At 40.7% G+C, this 19,423-nt stretch overlaps 1 protein-coding gene across 1 annotated transcript in view; it reads right to left on the bottom strand.

The window, feature by feature from the left end:
* The window catches only part of tnfsf10l (TNF superfamily member 10, like), a 70,991-nt gene extending 54,689 nt beyond the window's left edge, over window positions 1-16,302 (bottom strand). Inside the window, exon 1 of the mRNA XM_032582774.1 lies at window positions 15,726-16,302. Within this exon, the coding sequence (XP_032438665.1) occupies window positions 15,726-15,989 (264 nt within the window). The 5' untranslated portion in view covers window positions 15,990-16,302. The remainder of the gene's footprint in view (window positions 1-15,725) is intronic.
* Window positions 16,303-19,423: the final 3,121 nt, after the last annotated feature.

Here is a 19,423-nt window from a genome sequence, read left to right as displayed (position 1 = left end):
CTTCAGTTTTGTTTCTGTTCAGCTGGAGAAAGGTATCACACATCCACACATTGATTTGTTCAGTGCTTGATGGATGGGTTCAGCCTCCCGGTCACATCATAACGTAGAGCTGTGTAGCATCTGCATAGTTATGGTAGCTAATCGTATTTCTTGCTAGAACCTGAGCTAGTGGGAACAATGTAGACATTAATCAGGAGGGGTCCCAGGATTGAGTCTTGGGGTTCCCCCACAAGAACTTATCATTTATTTTAAGATTATGAAGAGTTTGTAAACAGACCATTTACAACTTCTTTGATAGTACATGTGAACAATATCCAATCCACAATATCAGTTACGAGAATAAAACTTACTCAAGTGTATCCGGTTTATTGCAACACACTACGCCTGGATCCCCAAATAAGTTCCTTAAAGGTTATGCATTTAGTGCAGATAGTATGATACATGAGCCAATACCCAAATGTTGGGTCCAACAGAACAAGACGGCATCTTCACATTCTAACTTTATTTGTTTGTACAAACTGCAATTTCTTTCTACAGTCCACTTGCCCTGTGGTTCTTTAACTGTACCTGATCACACAGGTTTTCCCAGAGTGCTGGGGTTCAAAGCCGAGCCAAAAACTGTGTGAATACACGAACGTACCGGTAAGGACCGAGGCCTCATGGGTCATGCGCTCTTCCCCTGCGCCACTGCATTGCCCCCAAGGCGTTCGGTTAATGCATAGAGACCCTTTACATTGTGATATCACAAACGCCAGCTGCCCCCCTCCGTTAACCTCACTGCTCTATGTAGCAGAATACAAAAATCACAGCAATTATTAAAGCTCCCTCTCTCACCAGACGACCCACAACTGAAAATGCATGCAGCCGCTCCGACGTGGCATCCAATCTGAATGGACACAGCTGGAGATCGTTTATCTTCAGGGTGTGTATTTAACCAAATTAAGATTAACCAGAACATTTTTTGCCTCAGCAGATCAGGACAAACTTAAGAAAATACTTTTCCATTATGAGTCCTGTTCGATTAAGTGAAGTGGATGGAAAAAAAAAGGGGTGGGGGGGGGGGACTATTAAAGTCCAGTTGAAAGCAGATGCTGACTCAAGGACACACAGTGGATGTGGTGAAACTCCACTAACTGGGACGATGTGTTTCCCGCGGGCTGCTTAAGAGGCCTGTGGGTGGGCATGTTTGTCATTTACAGTTAATGTGGTTATGTATGGAGGTGGTGACAAAGCATGACTCAAGACAGAGCTCTACGTGGTTTTAGGCTGACATGAATTGCAGCTGACTGGAGTTTGTTTCAAGACAAAAATCGCAGTCACTTCAGGGAGGCTGAAGCCTGAAGCCCCTTACTTTTAGAGTTGTGTTGCAGCTATTCTTTAAAGGGAAGGAGAAGGTACTTGGGCAAAACTGGAATGACGAACAGATTGTGTTTGTATGAGAAACGTCTGCTTGCCTGTCAGCCTGCCTTACTAACAGAGAGAGAGAGATGTCAGCCACAATAAACTCTCAGAGGACTCTGGGGATTCTACCTTTCACATTCCTACTGAAACCCTCTGCAGAAGGTCTGTGTTGTGTTTACATGTGCTTGGATTACAGATGTGGAGATTAAACCCGATAGCATGCTTGAACAACTTTCCACTTGAGAAGCTTTCAGACATGAGTTCACGCCTGAAACGAGGTGAGGGTAGAGTATTGCGAAAAATTAACTCGGTGGTATGGAGAATGTTTTACAATGCAAGGCAAAAAAAGACTTGTAGGAGAGAAAGTACATATTTCTCCTTCGTCCTGTTAGTGTTTTTGGTTCAGAATCACTACAAGAATAGCTAGCATACCATAACAGGCCTAGCAGAGGCTGCATTTTCTAAAGCAGGTCAAATGTACATGACTCCCCACCAATGTCCTGGTCATTTTCAACAAAGTCTTGGTTCAGACTGCTGACCTTTGGTGTCACATCCTGGTATTCCACTTGTAGCGCCTACGGACATTCGCAGGTGGTTTATGGAGCTGAGGAAATCATTGATGGGGCAGGACATTTTCCTGAATTAGTGTCTTCCGAGAGCACAGGGCGTCTTGTGTGACCTTCTCGCAATCTGGTTAGCGGCTTGGGTGTGTGTATATTTTTAAACTCTGCTATTCTAATCACATTTATCCAAACTGCCACCTAAGTTGCACGCCTGTCAATGATTGTCTTGTCTCTTAAAACTTAAAACTTTGTTGAGGGATTGAGTTGATGCATATGTATATATATTTTTGCTTTTTAAATTCCTTCTATAGTGGTGAGTCATTGAAAATAAAGAGTGTGCTTTCTTTTAAAGGGGCAGTATTACGTTAAATTGATAGTTTTTTAGCTTTTCATTATGTTATGATTTTATTTCCTCATCCAAACACGCCTTGATTCTCTGGTGAAAGAAACCACAACTTCATCAGAGTCTAATACTTTCAAATGCCAACACTTTATCCTGATTCAAAATAATATCTGCAAATAAAGTCACACCACTTTTGGTTAGTATGTAATATTTCTCAATGATGGCTTATTCTCCCAATGACTCTTCTCAACAGTTCAGAGAAGAAAAGTAAGATTTATCCTCAAATGAAAGCTAGATGTGTTTCATTTCGGTCATGGCTTGTGTTATTCCAGAAGGATTTGACAGAAACTAGATCTGTTTTTCAAATTTAGATTCAAAGCCACGCCAATGCGACAGCAGTCAAGGCCTCCCCTCCACAGCTGTTCTTTGTTGACGTGCTGTAACTTTGCCATGCGACTCGACCGGTTATTGTTATCCAGCAGAAATTACTCAGAGACATCTCAAATATTTCACGAGGTGTTGAACGCTACTGAAGCTGCCAACTTGCACATTTGCCAACTTTTAGAGGCCAAGGGAACCTGTTAGAGACTCTAGAGGGATTTGTTGTCATTATTATGTTTTCCTTGATTGTTCCGAGAATCCAGGCTTGAAAGGGAAGTTGTTCCAGTTCATAGATCTTTCTCTAAATGAGATGATTAATGCCGACAGCCGAGTTGGAAACATTTCCTGGATGTTTCTGCCTTGTGAAAGACGAAAAACAGAAAAACAAGTTTATTAGTCAGTGCAAATATGGATGTGTGCTTTTTGGTCTGGTCTTGGTCTAACATTTAATTTTTACTGCTAAAAACAATTTAAAAAAAACCCACAATATAATTAATTTTGTAATTGACAGGGCCCCCTTTTTTAAAAATTTCTATGAACAAAAAAAAATAAAAAAATTATGGAGGGCCCCCTGTTGATCAGGGGCTCTTAGAATTGTCATAACTTTTCCCTACATGGCGCCCCTGCTTTACTCACAAAATTATAGCTCTATTTTAGATTTTTTTTAACCTTTACCTTAGAAGTTTTACAACACATTTCAGAAATGAATGATCTGTTTCACTATGAGCTCCCCTAGAGGAAAATCAATGTAACTCTCAAAGTAGAAACAGAAACATGTAAGCATCGGTTAAACGTCTAGAGGTTTTCTTTTTTCGCTCCCTGATATTAATAATTTTAAAGCCCCGGTCTGATATTGGAAGCATGCTTTCATAATAATTCTAGATTTTTATCTATGTTACAAAAGGCTGAGGCCTACGCATCCATTTCTGGAAACAAGACTTCTGTGCTTTTCTCATAACTAGTACAGTATGTGTCTCGTCTGCCTCTCTGCCAAACGTCTGGAAGGAATTACTCCATTTATTTGGATATTAAAACCTAAATTCAAATTAAGCCAAAAATTAAACACCGAATGGCAATTTGTGGAAAACGCAATCAGTTCTTTTTGTGATACAACGCCGTGTCAGAGCTACGACGCTGTCATGTGGAGTTTGCGCCCGCTCGCCGACTGTATTTTACAGGCAAAGACAGTTAACAAAAACTGACAATGTTACTTTAAATTCAAGACTTGAAGGGACGTTTTGACTTACTACCCTTTTCGCCCCAAAGATATTATTACGGTTTTCCTTTCGGCAGCTGCACACGGAGCCAAATGTGTGCTCAAAGGTTGATTTACGGATGACTTTTGTTCCTGCATGTCCAAACACCTTAGAAGCTCCTACAAATGTGAAGTTATTTCAAGAGACATACGGCCAAAAATTTACTCCAGAGACTCTGATAGAATGGAACAACAATGACCAGAGATTTTGTCTCTCTTTTTTAACCGCTAAAATCTTGTAAGGGGTTATAGACAGATATTATTTTAAATAAAAAGTCAAAACCAAAATGTTTTTTATTGGCAGGACAAGGGATGAGGCCAACAGTAAGGTTTAGTGAGTAAACCGTCATGGACAAGAGCTGGAGAAGAGATTTGGGAGAGATTAGAGTGAAAAGCATTCAATGGTCATTTAATTGTTACATTTATGCGATCTGACAGGTGGACAGGCAGCTCTTATTATTGAGTTCAGAGTTAAAACAAAAAAAAACTAGCACTAGAATTAGAAAGAGAAAATGCCTGTGGACATGTTCTGGCTGATTCCAAGAAAATGTTTTTCTTGTACCAGAACAAATCTCCATTTTCAGGCTGGGATCATGCTAATCCAGTAACACCCCAAAATGACTTAAATCTAGTCTTTTCATGTGCTGTTGCTTGTCATTAGCTATCCTTATGCTAAGTTTCCACTGTTATTTATAAGTATACATTCAAAAGGTGGGAAATAGAAATGCGCATACATTTATAAATATTTCCAATACAACCATACTGTCTCTGAAGAAGAGTAAATCTTTGTTTACCACGTATATTCAGAGCTAGCATTTTGTCTGTGTTAGCTTTAGCGTAGCTGGCATGGAATGTTATTGAAGCTAAAATGTTTCATCACCAGAACATTAAATTTTTTGGATACATTCACCAATATTTTAACAATGACAAAAGTATGAAATTGCCAAATCCTACAAAATGCACTGGTGGTGGTTCACTCACCTCAGCTTGGCAGAAGCTTGAAACTAAAAAGTGAAATTGATGCTTTCTGATTTATTCAGCTAATAGTAAAGCTTGAGGCCTGATAAAGCATTAAAATTACACTACCAGACCATCAGTTGATCCTTAAAAACAAAAATAAAACTAAATAAAATAAAAAGATATGTTCATATCTAGACAACAGTAGCATGCTCCATCTTGACACGGTTTAAAACTACAGTAAATTAATCCCAATATTAATGCACTACTGCTACTTTGGCCTTTGTGACAGATGTTTTTCAATGCGCTAGCAAACATAGCAAGATAGGGAACATTGTGACAACAGGTTGAGAATTAAGTCACCAGCAGTGAATAAAGTATTGAATTTATTGGGAAAGACAAATCTTAAACAGAATAAACGTGTTTAAAGCAAAAATAGCAGCATACATTTAAAAAATCCTTTGCCAGTTCTCTGTAAGTGTGCACCTTTAATTGTGGTTCAGTTGTAGAAGACTTTCCAGCAAAGAAAAGCAGCTTCTGTATATGTTTACAGTAGGAATGGGAATAATTTGGTTACCACAAGATGAGGGCCAGGTGGATCAGCACAAGAGAGGAGGTCGGTGAAAATGGATTGAGCGGAGCTGCATTTCATTGTCGGAGGTCCATGCAAACAGTTTTCCATTTTGCACATTAAACAATAACCTTCATCTGTTTCTTGAACTCTGAAAATGGCAAGAATTTTGAAGACTAATAGATAAATGTTATAATACTGTCAAAGTACACTGCTTTCCAGAAATAAGGTAAAGATTATACATTTTTAAAAAATATATTTTAGACATTTGTTTTTGATATTCTTGGACTTCTCCACTTCATAGCACCACACATTCCAGAAGGCCTGACAACAAACATGAGCAATGTTTGTACTTTGACACACCCACTTTATCAAGTATTGTCACTAATGTAATCACGTTTCTTAGCGGGATTTGCTCCTATTCTTCCACCAAACACTCAGGTCCTGTAAGTTTCTCTAGTCATCTCACTTGACCTACTTCTTAGAAATAGGTTGACTAATTGCTGACACTATATAGGTCAAGAGACTTTTAAAAGGATGACAAAGCTTATAGCGTCATGTTTAATTTGTATGCCAAGGTACGTCATTGGTAATTCAAGTTACTTTATTGCAAATTGTGAGATTTAAGATCTTTGTTTTCAAAATACTTTGCCTACTTCAATGACTATTTTTCTTTGAGTTTTTTTTTTTATTTACTTGTCCTATACTACAAAAAATATTAAATTGAATGGATTCAGATTTTCTTTTAAGTTTGAACTGCTGATTCTGAACTTTCTGAAGGATAAAAAACATAACAGAGCCTAAGTTCATTAAATTTTTACAAAACCAAAGGGTCAAAGATCATCAGTGTACACCTTGTTTCTTGATTTAGATTGAAATCCAGAGTAACCTCTCATCAAGCTCGTTCGACTAATTGTCCAACTAATACCAGCTTATTATGAAATCATTTTATTCCAAACTTTTAGGTTTTAAAATCCTTAAATGTTGGCATAATAAGCATAAATATGAGCAGCATAAATAGCTACGTGCTAGATGGTGTCGCATGCGTGTGTTCACTGCTTTTGCAAACACTAACTAGCATTTATTAGCACTTTATTGCCCTGTTAGCTGAGCAAACGCAGTGATAGGAGACAGTATTAGCTGAGAGACACACAAACACAGCTGTGGTCACGTCCTAATTAGCATTCCAACATGAGAACACAAATGTGCTGCGTTGTTAAGCTAGCCTAACCAAAAGTCTTACATGTGTGTGTGTCTGTGTGTTGGCTTTCTGTCCTCAATTACATGGTACGACGCACAGCAGCTCATGGCTCTCCGGTTCTCTTTGACTTTACAGTTAATCCTCGGCTCTGCATCGTTCTTCCTATTCAGCCTCGGCCCTTTGTTAAAGCCCCAGTGTTCTGGGGTTTATGGGAATTTTTCTGCCGTTTGACAGAAACACACTCCATTTTATTGTTATTGTTGTTGTTTTTTCTACCTCATTTGTTGAGACGACTTTCACGTCTTTTTCTCAGTGGGCTTTTAAAGCCGCAGGGAGCTGCAGTGAAAGTTCATATTTAAAGATTTTGTTGTGCGCTTCTCTTTTATCAGCGGAGCGAGAGACCGACTGGACGGGAACGACCGACGGCAAAGACGATGAAAAATACCTCATAAAAAAAGAAGCCAAACAATATAAACAGTGTGAAGATTTTAAAACCTGAGTTTGTTTAGTCTCGCATGGTTGATGGAGCATTTCACTTATTTTTTTTTTACAATGAAAACAGTTAAACTTTCTCACTGGAATAATACAGCAACAAAAATACTGATGGTCCACTTAAAGGGGACATGATTTGTTATGCACAAATCCAAAGCTGAATGACTTTATCTTCAAAATGTATTTATTATTACTCATAATAAACTCATGAAATAAGAATTTCTATCTCCCCAACTGTTGACCAGTAATACAAAACGATATTTGACAAAACAATAAAAAGAACTATAAAGTAGTATTTTTTAGCAAAAAGTTCATAAGCTTTGCAGAGTCTGAGTAAAATAATGTAATCTTGACTTTAGAAGAACCACGATATAAATATGGGCTTATAAAGGACTAGTTAATCCTAGAAGTATTGATTCCAACACATTTTACATTTCACATTATTTTGTGCTCAACCAAGAAATTTGTTTCTCAAAATAAGAGCTACACCCCTAAAAAGCTAACGCTTTTATTTTATTAGTAAAATAAAACCATTGTTTTTTTTGTTGTTTTATTTTACTTGAGTGACAAGTCCAAAAGAAAATCCATAAACAAAGGAAAAAACAAATCTTTATTGGTATTACAGCACTTTCTATGATAGATCTGTTCATGGACAGCCATTGTTTGGAGGGTATTGCATGGTGGGTTTAAATAAGGACTTTAGGTAACCCATCCATCTTCCTCCTCTGTCACTGCTTTGACTGTTTTAGGACTCCCTGGTCCTAAAACAGGACTCCCCTTTTAGGGGAGTCTAAAACAGAGAGACTCCTCTAAAACTCCAAACAGGACTCGGAGTCCTGTTTCTACTCCAAACTCCCTCTCTTCTCTTTCCACTCATTTTCCCTTCTGATCCCTGATTTCCGTTTCATCCTGGTCCAAATGACCTGGCTACACAAACAGGGAGCATGCATGCAGGTCTTTGCCTGGACACTGGGCTGATTCTGGTACAGTGCAGACCAAAAAGTTGAGGAAGAACTTGTCTTTTGGAGGTTTCAGTAACTTGCATCGCATGACTCTGGAATTTCAGTAAGCCAAAAAGCTGAATTGTTGATGTACTTTAGCCAGCTGACATCGGTTTTGGCCTTGTCATTTTAACTTAAGAAGCAGAGACAAGACACAAAATGAAGCCAAATGGATCTACCTTTCACCTTCCTTCAACAGTTATTTATACATAATCCTCTTGTTTTCTCATATGCTTTTTTGAGGGCTTTTGCCCTCATAAAACACATTCCATCATTTTTGATCGGTGCCCACGGATCTCTTTTGAATCCAGATTATTAGTTCCTCTTACCATCTGCCTAAAAAAAAAATCCTTTTAAAAAGTATTTGCATCACTGCTGAAAAATCCGTCCCACCCTTGAGCCCTAAAACTGACTGTAACTTGATTCTGTGATGTGGACCCTTAATCATAACACACAGAGACTACAGGGGGGGACAGGAGGTGGAAAGACAGGCAGAGAGAGAGCGAGAGAGAGAGGTCGTTGTGTATTTTGGCTACAGTTTGTGGTGTATGGGGGATTAGTTATTAGTGGCTATGAATTAAATCTAAATATTTGGAGTGACAGATTTTATTTTGCTCCAAAATGTTGTCTAATTGCTAATATGAGATGGAAAGATTTTACTGTGCCCAAACCACACACACACACACACACACACACATGTTTTGTGAAACATGCCACGACAAGCCCAATCTTCTTATGAAGAAAACATAAGATGCAGTCGTATTTGTAAAGGCAAACCCTTCTAGAGCCAGGTCTGGAAAGCACCTGCTGCTTGACCTTGTGCTGTTGGTCAACCAGGCACCAGGTAGTCCACTCCCCGTTGGCCCAACATTGGTGTGAACAATGTTGCCCAACATGGGACTTCAACGCCCATCATGGGCATTGAATTCGGGACCCCATTTAATTGTGAAATTGAGACAAAACGATAATATTTAACTGACAATTTCTACTGCAGGCTTAGCCAGTTTGTTACTACACAAGTGGATTACAGAAAAGGCTACATCGACTTCTTTAATAGCAAAACCAGATGGCTTCTTCAATCAGCGTGTTCTTTCCTCTGAGATCTCTATCTGCAGAGAGGATACATGATTGTTATCTTTACTTTCAAGGAGAGACAGTTTCTGACTATAAAAGTGACTTAGATGCTATACCGTGAAAATTTCTCTTCACTGTTTTTTGTTACCGCTGAATCTCAGTCTGTTTTTGCGTGACTCCTCCGTCTCTTTTCCTGGCAATCGGAGGCTGAGCTGAAGTCACATTTGGCAGAAGGCTGGACATGAGCTAATCTATGGTTTGTTGCGTTGTCCAAAAGATCCTCAGATGACCTTTTGAGGTGGGAAGCAAAAGTCCAAACCAGAACTCTAGGAATAAACACAGGACGTCCTCAATGCCGCGCACTGAACACAGAACAAGATAAATGCTACATTTTACACACTGAATTAGTAGTAAGTACCTCTAAACCTGACCCCTTTACTACTGTAGGCATGTTGCAGGAAGGAAACCTCTCAATATTTTGATAGATTTATCCTAGTTTTCTCTCAGTTTGTTCATAACAAAGACCAAATCCCTAGAAATCATTGTGCAAGCACACACTTAAATCATGCTAACAAGGAAGAAAGATGACAAATTGGCCAATTTTTTGGACTGCACGGACCACACACATCCGCTTACCCGACAAAAACCTCCACAGTAAGAGAAAACAGTATGCATCAGACCTCACACACACAGACATACAAGGAACTTTGGCGCACTCAACGAGTGTGTTGTTGCGTGAGGGTGAATCAGCGCCTATCAGTGAACCCAAACAATAACAAAGAGGAGCGGCGATGTGAAAAGGAAGGAGTTACATACACATAAACAGACGATAGCAGAGAAAAAGCTTCAGACTTTACACAAGTCAGCACAACTGTAACAGAAAGCCCCGGTTTGTGACAGTCGCACATCTGGCGCGTGCGACTACAACCTGCTTCTATAAACACATATAGAGTAAAGCGGAGGTTCCAAGTGGTATTGTTTGTATTTGCAGCACCGAGTTCAAATCTAGAGGGTAATCAGATCCAGGAAGTTATCAAATATGAATATTTATTAAGTTTAATAGTTGACCATAGACGCAGCACAAGGTTTCCTGATAAGCAGCTTCCTGGCAATGAAAGCACACCCAAGATTTGTATGTTGTTAACAGGACGGCAGATTACAGCAACAATGGTGAGTTTTTAATTTCTCCAATCTCATGTGTTGTTTTTAGGGGATTTTTTGGCACTAGTGGCTCTTATTCATTGGTAGCTGGACAGGAAGTAGGGCAGAGAGAAGGGGAAGACATGCAGGAAATGACCAGGGGTCTGGAATCGAACCCAGAACAGCTGCATCGAGGACCGAAGCCTCGGTATGTTGCACACCTGCTCCACCACTGAGCACGAGGCCACCATGTGCAATTTTTTATGACAATATCATGCCTATAGCACGTTATCATGCCGATGCCTGCGTGGCGTGATCACGCATGATCCCGCCCCTCAGCTTCACGCTGGAGGGCAAAAAACTGCTGGCCAAAAATGACTATGATTGGTTTTATCTGTCAAGCTGTAAAAATAACCCGCTAAATCTTAAATGTATGTGTGATATACAAAAAACAAAAGGGACGCAGTGCTTTGCTACTAATTGTCAACACTACAACTAGATGACAAGGTCAGGAAAAAGTTTAAATTTAAAAAAAAAAGTTAGAGAGGTGGGAGCTATGCTAGCTTGACTTAGACAACCTTGACATGTAGGTGTGCTGCAGAATTCGGTGTGTTTCGGTTCAGTCAAAAAAACCAAGGCGACCCACACACCAGCAGTCTGACAGATAATTAGTAGAGCAGGTGTTTAAATTAGCTAATCAATCACCGCTGTGTTCAAACAATCTTTTATTAATAATCACAAAATAAACATCGACTCTGTAAACGTAAAACTGTAACGGACCGAATGTTCTGCTCTTTGTTTGGGAAATGACGGCACGTTTTTTTGGTAGCGTGTCCTGATACACTAGCGCCGTTGTTGTTTGCCAGTTGCTATGGCAACAAGTCTGTAGCTAGCCGAGTGAGAAAAAAGAAGAATTTGAGTGGTTTTGAGTTATTCTAAAACTGTTCTTCTGCATTATTTTCCCTTTGCTGGGGCACACTGTACTAAATTAATAATACCTACATCTCCAGGTTTCATTTTAACGGAGTTGTTTTACCCCGGCAGCACGGCTGTGGATGGCACGTAAAAGAACAATCTTTTTGCCCTCCAACGTTGTGCGTAGGCGCAAAATTCCCGGATGTAAACAATGACGTGCAGCATGTCTTTGCTTTAACCAATTCTAAATCATCAAATCCCGATTAGCAAAAAAACATAAGTCTTGTACAGTCCACCCCCAAGTAATTTAGCTTCAGTACTGCGAGAACTATAAATGTACACTACAAGACTGACTGCCTTGCTCTGGAACAATGCTTTTAAATTTACCCAACATGAGGAAAAGTTTGTGAAATGAAAAAAAAAAAATGTAGACACACATAAACTAAAGCATTAAATTACTTGAAGTTTCAAGTTTATTTCTGGTTGTGATTTACTGGTTTGATGTAATTTCCTGCCCTTCACAAAGTTATCTTACCAGATGTGTAGGATCACAAGCTCCCCATTTCTTGCCTTTATGTAACATTGCTAGGAAAAATTGTGGGGGTACTTAAGCTAGATGTGATTTAAAATGCTTGGGGGTGTGGGGGAGAGAGAGAGCCAGCTTTCAGTTGTTTTCATTTACTGTCATGTATTGGGAAAGCTGCCCAAATGCACTCTCTCGACTTGTCTCGCAGCTGCAGAGCTTATGATCTGGATGTATATCCCTGGTTTGATGTTTTTGCTTCATCCAGCAACATCGAATCCGCGCCTAGCCGCTTCTGTATTTGCACGTGTTTGTTTGTTTTCGTGTGAACGCCGAAGCTCCAGAGAATTCCTCCGCCATACAATGTTTATTGTCCCGCATATCTTTTGTCCCGTAAGCAGACTGGCACGGCCTGTTGAGCGGGCCGCAAAGCGAAAGAAAAGGGCCTGTTTCCAGATTAAAAATAGCCGGCCTTCACATGGGAACCAGGGGATTCCCCCCCTGCACACACACACACACACAGAGAGACACACACAAGCCCCGTGTTTTTCATTAAGTCTCTCCATCTAGTGTCATGACTGATTCCGCTCCCCATCCAACCGCTTGTCACCTCGGACGTCTCCGAATGGACCGGTAATATATCGAGTTGTTTGGAGTGAAACAGATGGGCTCCTTTTAACACTTGCAAATTTAACCGCTGGGCCGATTTAAAACCAGAAACATGACTTCAGTGGTTCTTAAAGTAAACACACGTGCTGCTTCTTCTCAGGTTAATAAAAGAGAGCGTAAAATACAACGAAATTTTGCTTCCGGATGTGAATGCAGAAAACTGACAATGAATACTGACACTAAATATTAAAATGCGCTTTTAAAAGCATTTAAAGTCATGTTTCTGAAAGGCCAAAGAACAAGAAAAGGCTTGCGGAAGTCAGAGGAGCATCAGGGTAACTTGTTTTTCAGATTTCGAATTATGAATACGAAAGTTCAGCATGAGTTTATGGCAGTTATTTCCAAGCAAACAAAGAACCGATAGAAAAAAAACACATATGGCAGTGTTATGATAGAAAAAAGTACTGACACAGATAGCTGGATCAACAGATGGAAGGACAAAAAGAAGAAAAGCTGATAGCTTTGCAAATAGATGGATGCATGGATCAACAGACTGAAAGACAAAAGATGAATGAATAAGCAGATTGTCTAATATATAGCTGGATGTAAAGACAAATGATTGGATGGTGGACACAGGACAGGAAAGGAGAAGCCAAAGCCAATGGACAAGCAAACCAACGAATAACACTCCTTTGAAAATGGAAAATGAAAAATGTGTGAAATATTCTTGAACTGCTGATCATCATCAGTCCATTCAGAACTACTTTCAGTGATTACAATTAACCCTGGACGCTTGGAAGCAAAACATCAATTAAAAAATGTCACGAAAGACCTGGTTGACGCAGAAGCTCTGGTAAACATCCTGTTGTCACATATTCTCTGGATATTTGCTTTCTCACACATTTGCAACAGGAGAGTGTGTGTGAAGTGCTTGACAGTGCTGGACACACTCCGCGATGACCCCGGGGTAGAACTAAAGACGAACCACGACGCAGACTGGACAATGCAGCAGAAAGAAAAAAAAAAAACACTCTGGGTCTCCTGTTGGAATATAAGCATAACCAAGACAGCACTTCACTTCCTTCTTATCCTTAAGAATTTTACTTCAGTGTATTGGGATGTCATGTGGCAGAGCAACAAGAAGTTGCATGAAAAAGCGCTGGTTTTCAAAATGTTTTACAAGTAAAAAAAAATGTGGTATGTATTTCGCTCAAACCAGCTCACCAAGACCACATCAGTGAGAATGCGTCAATGCATATTCACATTCCAATTGAATATATGTGGTAAGACTTTAAGATTAATGTTAACAGATGCTCCGGAGCATGATTGAGTTTGAGTAATTTTATAGAGAATATTAAGTTCAGCTTTCAGTCTCTGGATGTCCACAGGCGGTTTGAGAAATTCCTCAAGAGACTAGCGGCTGTAATTTCAGTGAAAACTTGTTTTATAGGGTACTGACACGAGGGCACTGGATAAAACGCATGCTACACTTTTCAAGTTTTAAAGTTCCAGCAAAATATATTGAGGGTTGTGGTTGCAGCATGACCAAATGCGAAAAAAAGTTCAAAGGCATTGCGTATATTTGCATGTGGCACTTCCTTTGGGAGCATCCGAAACCAAGCATCTTATCTGGCAGTCAACTTAGCAAACAGCAGAGGCTTCTTCCTGCTTACGCCAGTGGCTCGATCTGATTGCTGTTTATTGGAAATGGGAAGAGAAAGGAGACACAGATGGACTTTGACACAATCGTGAGTCAAAGAGACTGATAAGTTCTATCTGTCCTATCTGATGAGTCTGTAAGAGTCCACCGAGCAGAAGCAAAACAAACGCCTGCTTTAAAAGAGTACATTTCCCCCCTTGCTGTGACTCAGTGAGCAACAAGTTGCTTCTGATTTCAATTCTAACTGGTGACTTTCACTTTCACTATCTGCAGGAGTAAAAAAAAAACAACTACAACAAAAAGACACTACTGTTTTACTTGTCTGAGCTTAGTTTTGAATTATGAGATATCACCAACCCATTCTCAAGCAGAATGCTTTAAGAGATACAGACAAAGTGCGTTACGCATTATTTATGGAATTATTTCAGAAGATAAGAATGACATTTTGTCAGAGCCCAGGAGTCTGAATCACCTCCATTACTGACCCCCATTTTTCACCTCTGCACACAACATCTGTAACCTACTTAAGAGCTTGCAGCCTCCGCTTGGCCAAATGGCTCCAATATGCTCCCCTCCTTTTACACACAAGGCTGAACTCATTTCTGCTCAATAAACCCAGCTGGACAGAGCAAAACACAAAATCGGGATTGCTTCTGAATTGCGTTGTTTGACGATCCCGCGGTCTGGCAGGACATGCCTCCTCCCGAAAACGCCTAACAAGTCAAAAAAAAAAAAAAAGAACCGCGTGTCCAAAAACCTTCCATTATGTTTTATAATGCAACATTTGTGTTAGCAAGTTTGTAAAAGCAACCACTCAGCTTTTCATAGCTTGTTTCGTGGCTAGTTTATGTGTGTTTCTCCAACAAAGAAAAGATCTGTGTGTTTCATCCAATGAAGATTTGTTGCCTCGGCTGACAGGCGAGTGGGAAACGGCCGCGACGTGAACATGTCCAGGTAAGAAGAGCACGAGCCCCGGGTGCACGAGACACTCGGAAAGCTAACATGTCAAACAGTGAGGGAGTGCTATACCAACACTTCCTTCCGCTTAACCAATTAAAAACCTCAAAAGTTCAAGTTAGACAAAAACATCAACAGGTAACATTTGTGAAAATAGGTGAAAAACATTCACTAAATCTATGTTTACAGCGATGAAAATTGCGATATTATATATCTATATATCTATATATATATCTATATATATAAGTGGCTGTTTGCCACTTTTAAAAACAAGTGGCAAACAGCTCTTGCCTGCGACATGAACATGTTCAGGTAGAGCAAGAGCCCAGAATGAACGATGCACCCGAAAGTTCATAACATGTCAAAAATAAATAAATTTTAAAAATGTGGGGAAGAACCTCCTGTCACTCAACTAATCAATTAAAAACCTCAGAAATTAAAGTTTGACCTATTATTCCAAAACACATCATTAGGTAACATTTCTGGAAATCGCTTCAGAAGATAAACATCCACTAAATCTACGTTTATAGCGATGGAAATGGCCACATCCGGCCCAGCTGTGAGATGATATCAGTACCTTAATGTTAAGTGATAGATTTTTGACCGATCTTTGACATTTTAGAAGGCGTACACACATGCTGTAAAGACACACTTTGAAAAGCAAGTGGGAAGCAGCTCCTACCTGTGAGATGGACATGTTCAGGTAGACAAAGAGCCCAGTGGTGGACGCAATCTGCAGGACCACCACCACGATCACCACCATGGCCAACCACATCTTGGACGGTGCCTCCCGGCGCGCGGTCCCGCCGGGGCTCCCCGTGGGGACCATCATGTAGGTGGTGGACTCGCTGCTCACCGACCTGAAGTAGTCCTGGTTCTGCTGCTGGTGGTGGTGCTGCTGTGCGCTTGGAGAGGCCATGGCTTTCCCGACGCATGAGGGGAGCATGAAGCCTGGAACAACAATAGCCCTTCCACGGAAAGTGACGGGATTAAGTGGAAATTGTTGGAAAAAAGGAGAGGGAGGAGGAGAAATGTTTACATTCCCATGCGGCCGCCAACCAGTGAAGTCTTTTTTTTTTTTTCTTTCTCTACACTGGGAGCTCAGCGCAAGGGAAGCAGGAGAAGGCAGAGCGGCGAAAGTTAAAGCGTGGATGTGTCCATGTCTGCTCGGCGCTCCGCTCAGCTGCCGTATGAGGTTGGATTGGAGGAGGCAGCTGGGCTGGTGGGCTGAAAACCGAGAGAGAGCGCAGCGCGGAGGGGCAGGCTTAACCTCTTCATCACCCTGGAGCTGTGGAGGAATGCGCGCGCGCGCACGCACGCGCAGCGACACACACAGACACACCCCCCCCCACACACACACATGCGGTTTCCTTTTTTGTTTCAGCGAGACTCAAGACACGGGACTGTAATGCCACTCACTGCCAAAACACATAAACAACAGGAAAAGTGTGAGCGCGAGAAACTAGAGAAACCTCGGCTGGTTTAATCTTTAATACAAATAATGGAAAACATCTCGGTTTTATTCATTTGTCTCGCTAATAGTGTTAGCTTCTTTTCAGCTTCTTATTTCCGGTCAAACATTTCGTCAACGTCATGGTTTCTGTTAAAAAAACAAAACAAAACAAAAAAAAAAATCATAAACTGAACGCTGTAACCCAAACATGTCATGTTATTGTGTTTATAGGTCTGTGCGTGTCTGAGTTTCACTCAGTTCCAGTCTGACCCGCCAGAGGGCGCTGTCCTCTAGTTCTAATTGACCTTATGAATCAGATTTCATCTCTTTTATCTAAGATGGATTCATATAATAAAAAAAAGTCAGATACAGCTACGCGAAAAATTAGGAAATCCCATTAAATAATTAGTCCTTTGTCAACAAATAGTCATCTGTCTAATTTAATCTTTTAACATCTGGAGAACAGAGAAATTAAATGAGAAACATCAGAAAAAAAACCCTTTTTTAATTCATTTAACAAAAGATATTTTTAAAAAATTGTATTTAGTCAGGGGGAAAGTAAAGACACCCTCCTCCTGATAGCTAGTGTTACCCCCCTTTGATTGAATCATCTATCTTGTTTCTGATATCAGTATAAGGAAAATTTACCCCATTTCTCACTTTCTTGGAGCAATCAGGTCCCAGGTTTGAATCCCAGCCTGGGAGTTTGTATCTTCTGCCAGTACATGCGCGGGTTCTGTCCGGCTTCCCACAGTTCAAAAAACGTGACTGTTCGGTTGACTGGTCTCTCCAACTTGCCCTTCAGTGTGAGAGTGTGTGTGTGTGTGTGTGTGCATGGTTGCTGGGCCGGTGTGTGTTTGTGTTGCCCAGCTGATGGACTTGCAACCTGTCCAGGGTGTAGCCTGTCTCTTCCTCAAATGACAGTGCACGCAGCAGCGTGGGTACAGACAATGGATAGATGGAGTACCGTCTTGCCACAAAACATGTTTTTCTATAACAATTTCTCCAAGTTATTGCCAATGAAAAATCGCTGGGTTTTTTCCCTCTCTGAAGTGTTTGCTGCCAGATAAATGTCTTGCTAAAAACAAAGTAAATCACAGACATTATCCATCAGCTGCACCTTCAGAGTCAAGAGCCCAGTGATAAACCGGGCAACCTGCTGGTTTAGGTACTGCACCGCAAATATGTCTTTTAGTTGTCAAACAGAGTGTGCAGCTCCGCTTGGATTCCTTCTAACTCCAGTGTCTTCCAGTGGCACAAGCTTCTTGCATCATCCTAAAGATATGCTTAAGCCTAGCTAAACAGTATGATGGCTTCACTTTAAGTGCGTGCGCTCGTCAGCTGTTGACATTAAAAGTTTTCCTGGGCACTTTTAGCATGTTACTACAGCAAATGACCTGAGGTACTTCAGTATGCTTTCAATGGGATAGCAAATAATTCTGGGTAATATCCATGAGCCGTCTTGTTGGACCCCATGCTCACTTTATCAGTAACTCTCACTGATATTTTTCTTATTGCGCAAGACAAAAGTACATTTGATCTTTATTTAAATCTATAAACCAAGCAAAAGCTTAATTGCTAACATGTCCAGGTCTCTGGATTGGCAGCTGCAACCTGAGCTTGGACAAGCACAACAAACAATGAATGGAAGGATGGATATTGTGCAATAAATAAAAAAATAATAAAACATTTGAAGAAAGATTTCTTGTCACAATTAGGAAATGTTAACATTAGCCTTCTGCTCGATTCTCATCTCCATCTGTGCTTTCTCCCATTGAAGTGGATTTCTCTGGTAGAATTTCAACCGATCCAAATGGCGACACAGATTTTCTGCGCTGTTTTGGAATTGTAGTCTGCGTGTTGTTTGCAGCAGAGGAAGTGAACAGAGTCGTTCAGTCCATGTTGGCCCCGTTTCCAAATATTGAATTAGCATTAACAGCTGCCTCATTCAGTCTGACACCCTTTCCTTTGCAGTGGTGGATGGTTGTTTACAGCACAGGCGAGTTCCGGTAGCAGCAAACTAGCACACTACAGAGGACACGGCTAGATGTTAGCCATTGGATAAAATGTTCAATTTCAACAGAGTCCACATCTCAAGACAGCAGTCATTTCTCAAAAGCCCAGGGTCCAGACCCTCTGGACGAAGCGAAGAGTAGAGCAAGAAATGCTAACATGTTTTTAATTAGCAACTTGAACTCCATTTGTTTGTTTGGTTGGAAGACGTGGCAAACACACCACACCGGTAGAGAATGACGTTCCGCAGTGTTCAAACGGTGATGCATGAGGTTTTCAAAGAGGATGTCTATGGGTTTCCTCCCCTCCAGCAGAGGAAAAAAAAAAATCTGACTCCTCCTTTTTGCTATACCCCCTGCTGTTAGATGTCGAAACCCTTCTGCTATCCGTCCAGCGTCTGTCGTAGCGCCTTCTCTCTCTTCCATCATCTCACTCACTCCCCAGAGCAACCCCTTTGCTTAGTGGAAGCTGACCTCCTCGCAAGCTTTTCTCCAGATGTACACCTCCTCTGACACCGCAGCTGTCCAGCAAGCCCTGCAGCTCATCAATGCGACCCTGTTTGTCAGTGTGCAAATGAGAGTCAGTCAGTATTACCTTGGTAAGAAAACACAACGGTGATTAGCAGTGGGAACCGAACATTTAGAGAAGTATTCCAAGACATATTACATGTCAGAGTGGGGGGGGTGCTATAACTGAGTGCAGCCAAGTTAGCTGTGCATGCGTCGCGCTCCGTTGTCGTGCTCAAATAAACATTCAACCAAAAAGGAATCAATCTTTTTTTTGTTGTTGTTGTCAAATTTGTTTGAAAAGACTCTTGAGACTTTCAATCGAACATGCAGTTACTTTATAAGATTAAAATGAAACCGTATATGTGTGTAAGTGGTAAAAAAAAAGATGAGAATAAATAAATCTAA

This window comes from Xiphophorus hellerii, chromosome 14, assembly GCF_003331165.1.
Source record: "Xiphophorus hellerii strain 12219 chromosome 14, Xiphophorus_hellerii-4.1, whole genome shotgun sequence".
In the NCBI taxonomy this organism is placed as follows: Eukaryota; Metazoa; Chordata; class Actinopteri; order Cyprinodontiformes; family Poeciliidae; genus Xiphophorus; species Xiphophorus hellerii.
Note: the sequence above shows the minus strand (reverse complement) of the source record. Positions and strands in the feature narration are given on the sequence as shown.